This window comes from Mobula hypostoma, chromosome 15 (assembly GCF_963921235.1).
Source record: "Mobula hypostoma chromosome 15, sMobHyp1.1, whole genome shotgun sequence".
NCBI classification, from domain to species: Eukaryota; Metazoa; Chordata; class Chondrichthyes; order Myliobatiformes; family Myliobatidae; genus Mobula; species Mobula hypostoma.
The window spans coordinates 35,669,879-35,681,046 of record NC_086111.1 but is presented as its reverse complement, the minus strand read 5'-3'; the positions used below and the strand labels follow the sequence as shown (position 1 = coordinate 35,681,046).

Here is an 11,168-nt window from a genome sequence, read left to right as displayed (position 1 = left end):
AAATGGAGGGATATGTATCACATTCAGAGAAATGGGATCAGATTAATATGGCATCATGGTTAGGACAGACGTTTAGGTCAAAAGGGCCTGTCTTATCCTGTACTGGATCTAAATCCTGCAATTCTGTCCACAACAGCGCCATGTGAGAACATTCCATCAGAAAGATGATAGTAACTCACAAAGATGGCTTCCCACCACATTGTCAAGGGCATTTTTGGAATGAGAAATGCTCAAGATGACAAAAAAATGAATGGATTAAAAATAATCATTAATTCAAAATTATTGAATGGGCGGAGCTAAGATGACATCAGCAGGTTACTTCTTTGAGCTTATCTGCGAAGCAGCTTAAATTCCCTGTCTTAATATATTTCCCCTTTTCAAGGTGGATGGGGTTCTGTCAGAGTCCGTGATCTGCAGCTGCAATTAAACTGTGGTTTTTTACGGTGGTGGGTTCCCATTCCCGGAGCTCACCAATTGGCCATTTTTGATATCTCCAGGACTGGCTTGGAAGATGGGTGCCTCAGGGCGCCGCCTAGTGCGGCCCTATTGACTTGATTCCTTGCCAGTGTTCACAACTGAGGCGTTGCAAGAGATTGAAACATAAAGACAATGGGTGTGGCTGTCAGAAGCCTCTGCTCTCAGGCAATCGGTCTCCCTCTCTTTCGCGGTGGTAATAGTGGTGGTGAGGGTGTGGGGGGGGGAGAGAGAGAGTGTTGAGGAGAAGGAGGAGGGGGATGGGGATGGGGAGGGGGAGGGGGAGGGGGAGGGGGAGGAGGAGGATGGAGAGGAGGGGCAGAAGTGAGGAGGAGGAAGCTGAAGATAGTAAACTCTATCAATTGAAATTCAAAGATAACACTCAATACCCCAAACCCAAGCACTCAACTATCAATTGATGTTGTCTATCAGGATTCAACTAAGGCAGTAATTTGCTCCATAAGTTTGGAAAGTTTCCAGGGCGCGGGCCTGGGCAGGGTTGTATGGAATACCAGCAGTTGCCCATGCTGCAAGCCATGGAGCAGTTCTCCCCCTCCATGCCAAGGGAAGGGCATTAGGACCCAAACAGCTTGGCACCGGTGTCGTTGCAGAGCAATGTGTGGTTAAATGCTTTGCTCAAGGACACACACGCTGCCTCAGCCAAGACTTGAACTAGCGGCCTTCAAATCACTAGATGAACGCCTTAACCACTTGGCCACATGCCAGCACGAGATTCCGTATTAGGACTGAAATACATTTTTCTGAAGACTGTGAATCTGAAAGCCCTTTAGAGTTGTATGGTAGTTTTCACAATTAGTAATACTTGCCTTTTATTTAGCCTATTGGCTAATGAAGAGAATGCTTTGTAATTTGGGTGATTTCCTAAGAAAGCAATCCCCTCCCCCCACACACCCCAATATGGGATTGTCCGCACAGTGTAAGCATTTATGACACATCACATTCTTTCTCATCACAGCCTCACTCTTGATCTTTATATTCTTTGCAATCTGAAAGGACAGGGAAGGCCAAGTGATGATAAAATCAGAAATACAACCGGCATTCAATTTAACATCCCAAAATGGAGATGCAGTTAGTGACATCTATAAATTCAGACACATTTAACAAATCCAAGTGCAGGGAAAGGTTGGTTCGAATGTGAGAAGATACAAAATAATGGCAAAAAGTGGTAAGTGAAGAAACGTCCTTCATATAAGATGAAAAGGCAGGCTTTGCATATTCAGATTTAGATTTATTTATCACAATAGGAAGCAGACATTGTTTTAACCTTTCAAACTCTCACAGTGAAGGAAAAGACAAATAATGATTAGCAGGATGGATAAAACACTAACATCAATGATCCAACTCCAGATCAATTCTCAAAACTTAATTAGTATGCTACTTCTGCGAAGGTATGTGGTAATGATTTTAGTGTTATGTATTTTGCTGAAGTTTCGTTCAAGGACATAGCATACAATATTACAATATCTTTACATCATCTCAAAATATGAATTTTCATTTAGCAATTTTGTTTTCAGGTAAGCATTGACAATTTTAACATTTAACTCACATTTCAAATCTACTTTGGTGATCCACCTGTCTGTGGAGTACAAAGACTGACCATAAAGACTGTATAAATTTTGACATTTTACTTTCCCCTTGACTTCCATCCAACAGAATATGAAAGAACAGAATATGGATAAGTGTCCTCCGAATCTGCCAGTGATAATATGGAACTGGAGTTTGCAAAAGTTTGTAATTTTTACCCTCATTACTATAAATGACTGTTGATCCAGATCTACAAGCAGACAGAAATAAAAGTCGTGTTGAGTTTCTCACATAAATCATCACAATTTGTTTTCAAACATATATGGAAAAGATAAGGAAGCAAATGACTTACCAGCATTCTTGGTGAAGAAAGGTGTATAGTAATAAGGATTATGTCTGATGTCATTACTGTATATTTGTTAAGAGGAAATGATAAAAAATAATTAAAATAAGGGCAGTTGCAAGTCAGGGAACTATTAATGGTTAACCTACCTAGATGGATTATAATAACAGATAACTAAAGGATACCAACAAAACTAAACAATAAAGAACAATCTGAATGTTTGAGGAATACTTTCACAAGATTATCCATAAAAGAAAAAGAGTGCAGATGAAATTTTCATATCCATATTTTCAACAAATTTTATTTTATTAGATCTCAATCTTTAGAAGAATATAAAAATTGTAGTATGACTGTCATTCACTAATTTTATAAAACCTTAAAGTTGCGCAATATCATTTTAGTCTTTCTCAATGTTTTGCTTGAAAGATGGCAATATGAAGACTTGATGAGCTGAAAAACATTTTAAATAAAACTTCAAAAGCATGGGAAAAAGGAAGACTCCAAAGTACTACATGCCCAAAATTACAAAGGTCATGAAAAAAAATCAAATAAACAATTATCTATTAGCGAATTGAATGTGAGCAAAACAAAAGGAGTGCAACTTAAAAACTGGGATAAGCATACTCAAAGAAAATCAACCAAATCAAATGACTACAGACAAAACAATCAACCAATCAAAACACTACAATATACTGTATAAGTAACCTTCATCTCCTTTCTTCACCCACATTAGTGTATCCAGACAGAAATATACAGGATGTATAATGAAACAAACATTCAACATTTTAGGTAAAAAACATTAAACCTGTGCATTAGAAGAGTTATTTTATTTTTGAAATGCTGTTTTGAAAAATCTCCATGCAAGTCTATTATTGTGGGCAGAATTTACTTTGAAAATTTCTTCAACTTACATATAGTTATTTACTTTTTATATATTTACTTTTACTAAATGTGTGCATCTGTAGATATCTCATATGGTCCAAGAGGTCTTCAATGTGTAAAACTACAATATCCACATTAATCTGGTAAGAGATGACATTTAACAACCAGACTAGAAGACTCAGTTGAGAAACTAGATTGGATAGTCTCATATTTTGATACACTAGATACTTTAAATTCAATTAAAGAGAAATATTGGAAGTTGAGGTTTACTTTTCTTGTTCTTGGCTTGTTTGATGTGGGAATTCACAGGGGAGTTCAAGGATGTATCTTTGGAACCAGCATTGTGTGATAACAGAAAATTACAGAACTGGCCTGGATGTTGCTTCTGCAAATTTTCAATTCATGTATGCAATTGTACTGTTTACAGCCTGCTCCATCAGAAGTGAACTTTCATAGCATTTGTTAAGTATGCTTCAGCAAGAACTAAAAGACCCTGACTGTGAAGACCAGCAGTAGGAATACATTTCAGCTAAGTACTTCTTAAGCATTTTATATATGAGACAATCTATTGTCTTTCCCAACTAAATAGTGACAACTCTTGTCTTTTCAGGTTTGCTGGCTTTAAAAGACATTTTCATCCATTCAATCTGCCGAGCTAACTTGACCTTTTCTTCAGAACTCTGACCCATTTGTACCAGTTCTCTCCATGTCTATTGGCATACTTTTGATTCCCTTACACCTTCACCTGTCCATGCCCATCAATCATTGTCTGATAGCCATTCCTGAGCCTAACACTCACGTTGAATTTGATCCCAACTTTGCTGCTAAGGGATTGGTTCCGAGCCCTCTTTTCAATCCCAGGTAAACCCATCAAATCTGGGCCTGGCCTCATGGGCCCTGTGATTCAATACTTGTGGAAATTGCAAAGGAGAAGCCTTTCCTTATACAAAGGCAATATTACACCATCCCTTTGAGTTCCACTTGAGTGACAGCAACCCAAACAAAACAACGGTTGGTCCATCACAATAATAGTCGTTAATAAAGAGGATTGCTTTTAGGCCTTTGCCCCTGTTAAGGACCATGTTATACGTGGTTAACTGCTCTCTCATTTCCAAAAGTTTGTGAAGAGCCCTGAGATGAGCCACACACACTTGGTCAGGGATCATCTGAGTAATTCTGGACATTCTGGAGTGAATTCCCTTCAAGGTTAGGCATCCACTGATTTTTCTTTATATACAATTGACAAGGATGAAATGATGAAGAATCACAGCAGTTACAAGCGATAAAGTTATTAAGGACTCTACGTATTTCATCAGTGTTGGTGGACTGAATGTAATCTAAGAAGCAAATAATTGATTATGGCAGACTGAGGTCCACGCTTGATGACAATGAATGAAAAGGCAGTGCAATCCAAAGAGACAATGTGAATGCAAGTAATTTTATCATTAATTTACAGCTAGAGTACGCAGCAAGTAATAGATTACTGAATGTATGTACCATTACAATTTGAGAGGGGAGAAGGGAAACTCGGAAGTGTCAGTATTACAGTTGAACAAAGGGAACTATGGTTCTATGAGGGAGGAGCTGGCCAAAGTTCAATGGAACAATACCCTAGCAGGGATGACAGTGGAACAGCAATGGCAACAGCAACAGCAATGAACTCTACTTCACTCATAACAACTGCAACAAGAAAAAAAAACAATGATTAGAAATCAAGTGAATGGAATGTACACTTAGTGGGCAGGTGTATGAAAGGTACCTAGATTTCGGAGGTAGAAAAGTTATGTAGCTTCCCTTCAGCAGATATTACAAATGAATCTTGTGGATACAACAAAATATAGAATGTAAACAATGAGGAACTGAGCTTTTGTGAACAATGAAAAACACCACTTTATTTTAAATACATCAACGAATGAGAAATATAAAATCTAATGTAAATGTTCATGATACCGACTTTTAATTTCTGTGAGGTATGAAATACTTCAATTATAATGTTCCCATCAATTTATTAGGCTAGCTTTTTCCAAAAGAATGAACCCAGTGAGATCAGTCATTGATCACACATGTCCTTTCATGGCTAGCTACTTTGGTGAAAATTCAATCTGGTGACATCAGAATAATTTAAAACTGAGCGAATGTGGCAACAGAAGTGAACAGGGTAATCAAGAGTAACAGAGTTCCTCCTCATCCAGTCAGATTGAACAATTATGAAATTACGAGAACTTGGACTGAAAAGGAAGTGTAAATTAGAATGGATCAATTTATTATAAAGGCACTGAAAGGGGGACAAATAGATTAACTAAAAGAGAGCAACAACACGGAAAGGAAAAAAATTAAATAGTACAAATAATTCAAATATGAAGGGTGAGACTCCAGACTGTAAGTTAATTTTCAAACCCACAGAGTTATTTGGTAACAATTAACACCTACCGTCATTAAAAGAGTACTTAGTGTAGACCCGATTTAAATTTCTGTAAAGTTTAATTTGCTTCAACCACAAAAAAAGCAATTTTACAATATTCAATGCATTCAGCACAACACGATTACAGCTCAGGGCATCGGAGTTCAGAGTTCAATTCTAGTGCTGCCTGTAAGGAGTCTCGGTACGTCCTTCCTGTTGAATTTGTGGGCTTTTCCCAGGTGATCTGGTTTCCTCCCATAGTCCAAAGATGCACCAGGCAGGTTATTTGGTCATTGAAAATTGTCCCATGATTAGGTTAGGGTTAATTGGAATTGTCAGGGGTTGCTGGGGCGACAAGACTTGAAAGGCCTGAAGGGCCTATTCCACGCTGTAAACCAGGCAGTAACGTACCTCTTATGCAAAGCTAGGGGTGCAAGGGTTTAGTTGGATCAGCAACCTTTGGACTTAACTTTAGACTTAAACTCTGTGCCTCCTCCTTGGCTGAAGTGGTACAAGTTATTGGGAAAGCAGTAGCTTGACTGTCACTTTCACTGGAATGTCCGAGCCGATATACGATGGTGATGAGTGAAGTGGTCTTACATTTAGGTCTCAGTGGTGCCATAGTAAAGTTCAGAAACCGAACTCCCTGTGAAGATTGCCACTAGAGCTCAGTCTGTGTGCATATTTATCGCCCTAAGCAGGCTTTGCATTGAAAAAGAGCCTTGGTTTTTGAAGTGCATTTTTTAAAATGTTAATTTTAAAATTGCATTTCTCAAACTTGACTCCTAATATTTATCTCGACCCTTTGTTAAAAAAAGTAGGATCATGAGAAAACAGTTATTTACTACAGATAGAAAACAGTATTCTGCAGGATTATTAAGAGGATGATAATGGGGGAAAACTGTTTCAAGGCAGATTTATTTCACAGGAATCTGTCAAATTACTATTTACAGAATTAAGCAAACAATATTTAAATGTAAATACTGCTGCCTACATTAACAGTGGCCAGTCATAACAGACGGATGAAAAATATAAAACAGATTTGAAGTTTAAAAAACATAGTTGTAAACAATTATTTTTCTGAAAGTAGATCAAACTTTTAAAAGATTATAGCAACCATTTAGATTCAATCTGGTAAACAAACTGACCAGCTCACCTTTACAGCTAATCTAGTAACAGCTTATTGGAAAATGATGTTGCTCCTGACACATATTTACAAATATGCAATGAAAGACTTATGTACATTAATTTAACAGAAAAATAAATGCACCTTCACATGCAACATCACAGATTTGATTTATTTCACCTTTTCCATCTGCTGTCTTATTTCCTTCCACCCACCAGCTATACCATAGACTTTGTATATGTGTTGCATATTACACTCATACCAATACATACCTAACAATCAACTTTAGCCTTATTCATCATTGTATTTTAATTAAACTTCATTGCTTGTTACTACATTAGAATACACTAGGTAATCCAGGTTTGCTTGCTGCAACAAAAATATAATATACTTTAAATAATAGGAAGTTTCAATAGTTGTGAAATGTGTGAGTACATACAGTTTACTTTTCATTTGTTATGACTGTACCCGGATATTTCAGAGAAATCTTTGTTAGTTAAAGTATAGATACTGCACCAATGTTATCTGGTTAAATCTCCAATTTCCATACAAGCAACAGTGATTTCAGGTACAGGTGACAAATTTGAAAATTGTATTACAATGTTAAAACCTACAACACATTCCAAGATACTTCAAAAAGTTGTGCTAAATAATAAACTCAAAATACTGAACATTTCACAAGTATAAATATAGCCATCTGTACATAATATGCAAACCATTAGATTGCACGCTTTGGTAACATCAAATATCTGATGTTTTTCAGATGTTGATTTCAGTGCATTTGAAAAACTCAAACGAAACCTCATGCAAAGAACATACCTCTCAATTTGACCGGTCGGATGAATTGTACTGGTAGTTATTGGTGTAACCACACAAATTTGAAATGACAAAATGTACAATCATAAAAATTTATAGGAAAAGATAACATTGGTGGGTCAGTTAATGCACAATAGCAAAGTTTGTAGATTCACTCATTCCAAGTCTTTAGATCATTGACTGCTATAGGATGTCAGGTACGTCAGCGTATGTTTTCACCATAATGCTGATCTTGCTGACAAAGATAGCACTATTGTGCTAAAGGCTGACAGTGTACAAGTGTTTGATGGTGCGGTTCCAGATCTTCCACCACCCGGATCTGTAAACAAAAACAAAAAACAAGTGAGCCAACACAGAGTCAATTTTCAAATGATTAATGGATCACGTTGTTTAATTCTTGTACAATATTGAAAAATAAACAGTGAAATGAAATTATTGAAAATCTTTTCTCCACAGAGTATTGAGAATGGCTGGAAAACAATCTTTGCTCTCTTACCAGAATCAAGGAATACAGAAGATTTATTTTTTTCACACTAGATCATTTTTTTAACCTTGAGTCTATCTATTTATTCAAAATAATGCATTGAGAAAATACTCTTAGTTCTTCATCCACACTGAAGGAATATTGATAGTTGGAGTCTAAAATAGATACCTGAATGATTAATTCAACAAGGACACTTGTAAATTGGATTAGTGAATTGGCTGTCAATTATCTTGCCCAATTCACCTTTCCATTCAAATGAATGGACTGGATTAATTGAGCAATTTTTCCACTGTCCTGAGTTAGCTGGCCTCCTGTCCTGGTCTGCGTTGTTTCTTCCAGCATGTTGCTTGGTTCGCATCTAGTCAGTATGGTGGGGTACAGCACAGAATCTGTCTCAACAGAGGCAGCATACTGCACTTCTAGAATAACTTTGACTGTTCAGGCTGTCATTGTTATTGAACCTCTTTGAATGTATTTGACATTGACCAACATTCAACAATATTTGGGGCCTATCAAAAATAAAAATGTTGAAAGTTTAAAATGATTCTGTAAACATTAATATTAACATTAAAATAGGCATATCTTTTTGTTATAAGGACATTTCTATCATTAATTTGAATAGTGTGGGCCGAAGGGCCTATACTGTGCTGTACTGTTCTATATATTGCTGATGTACCTGGATCAGGTTTAGTTTTGTGTTGGTCCAGTGGGCATTTTCCCATTTCAAGAACTAGGAAGTCAGTGGAAGCTTTCTCAAATTGGTTTAATTTTGCAGAACTTAAGATATGGTTGCAGCAGTAGCCATTGCTCTGCCACTGCAGATTATGGTTGATCTACCTCTGCATACTTTTCCTGCTTAAACACTAAATCCCTCAGTTCCTCTCCTGAAACCTACCTAATTCTGTTCGAGAAACTTTGGAAAAATGACAACATTTGTTAGAGCCCATTTCAAAACAGTGCAATTTGTCTCTCTCCTGATTTCAGGACCAGAGTGCATTCCTTGTCAAGTTTTTCTTGCTGTTAGTACCACCCTTAAGTTTTTCTGATTTTAAGAATCAGTCTTGAAGGGTAACATCATTGCACTCTTCCTTCTTGTTAGAATGTTGATAAGGCATGATTGCATTTTTGGGTGGGAGGGATATAAAAGATGAAATAATTGTGTTAGGTGGCTGCCCTACAGGGGGACACAGGAACCTGTATAGGCTGTGATAAATAGTGGATAATGGGAAGGCATCCTCCTCATGCAATCTTAACTCTGGCAGGAAATCACCAGGGAGCACGTCTGAGGGCAATGCCCTCACTTTCAGGAACCTTGTAATTCCGACAAATGATTCTGTAGGCTCTGAATGCCAAAGTTGCATGAAACTAAAATGGATTTTATTGTAACAGTTGAGATTTTTTTGACCTCTGCAAAGTAGCGTGAGCAGAAATTCCTGATCTTGAGAGCAAAGGAAGTACATATAGGGGTATATACTTGAGAATTTCTAGGGTTGCGAGTGAGCACAGCCTGTTGGACGTTGCTCTTGTAAGAAATGTTGAAAAGATGGTAGCTTATTGTCAAGTCTTTATGAAGAAAGAGCTGGATATCACCTCTTACATCAGACATTGTTTTGTGTCCTTTTTCTCATTAAAACCATTTCATATTTGGCAGATCTTTTTCAGGCATCTCTTAACAGTGTCTGAAGTGTGGTGCTTGTGTCAGTTTAATTCAACTTGCATTGCAGAGAGAAAGCAATAGCAAATTGTTTGGCTGTTTAAATAAATTGTTGTGGAGGCTTCAGCATCAGTGAAATATGGTTCCTCTGTGAATGGACAGTGTTTGATATTATTTAGGGCAATGCTGTTGAAAATCTCACTGGAGACAAATTTTTACCACTGCAACAATGGTGATTTCATTTGTTGAGCAAGAAATAGCACCAGAGAACAAGAAAATCCTCCCCCTAAATGACCACAGATTATAAATAACTGATATTAATTCTCTTAGAAACGTAACATAAGTACTTAATGTCATTTTTGTCTGTGTTGTTGGTGCACTTCTGATCTTTGTGGGCTAATATTTATGCCTATATCTTTTCATTCAGATCTCTGCCAATTTCTACCAGTCTACTGCGTTTAACTGTACCAACAAGGAAACTAAATCCTATTACTCACAAACAATTTCACTTCTCCTGTCAGGACTTCAAGATTAAATGCATTTCCATTATGGACCCTAATATTTACAAGGAGGATTTCAGAATTCTATCATAGAACTTGTATATTCTTGAGCACCATTGTAGCGCAGTGGTTAGCGCGATGCTACTGAAGTTCAGGGCATTGGAGTTCGGAGTACAATTCTGACATCGTCTGTAAGGAGTCTGTACGTCCTCCCCGCAGAACATGTGGGTTTTCTCCCACAGTCCAAAGATGTGCCAGTTAGTAGGTTAATTGATCATTGTAAACTGTTCCGTGATTAAGTTAGGGTTAAATCGGGGGTTGCTGGGTGGTTTGGCTCAAAGGGCTTCTTCCATGCTGTATCTCTAAAAAAAAACAAAATAATCTTCTGAATTTAACCATGTGTTGTTCCTCCTTTTTTCCTCGATTTCCCACTAATCCACAGGATATACTGTATGTATCCTAATAATTTCTATAACCAGGTCAGTGTGGACCATTTGACTGTCACTCCAGTCTCATGCTCACCAGCTTTATTTCTCTTTGTTTTCCATAATCTTTTTCTTTAGTCCTCCATTGTACTGTTTGTGGGTTGGATGACAATGACAAAAGCACTATTTAGCCTTACTTTGCTTTCCATCTCTATTTACTAGTATACATTATCTTAGCATGCAATCTTCATTTCTCCACTGCAAGCCATCTCATAAAAATCCTCTTCCATGTCTCCTCCAGTGTCCCCCACAATGACACGCAAGCAGCTACAGAGTTTCCTGAGGAAAATTGAAAGTAATCAAGCTGATGTTTCTGCTGAATTACTTTTTTTTCCTCTAGTTTGCTGGGCCATATTTTTAAAGCTTCTTAAATCCTAGCTACAATCTGAAATATTATACAAGATCATGTGTGGCTTATCCACACAGGCAGTCCAAAAACCTAGAAAGAGTTTTGAATA

The 11,168-nt window shown here is 37.3% G+C and overlaps 1 protein-coding gene across 1 annotated transcript in view; it reads right to left on the bottom strand.

Annotated features, from left to right (window-relative positions):
- Positions 1-1,711: 1,711 nt before the first annotated feature.
- Positions 1,712-11,168, bottom strand: part of LOC134356779 (contactin-4-like) — a 2,290,679-nt gene continuing 2,281,222 nt past the window's right edge. The window contains exon 25 of the mRNA XM_063067894.1: positions 1,712-7,906. Within this exon, the coding sequence (XP_062923964.1) occupies positions 7,803-7,906 (104 nt within the window). The 3' untranslated portion in view covers positions 1,712-7,802. The remainder of the gene's footprint in view (positions 7,907-11,168) is intronic.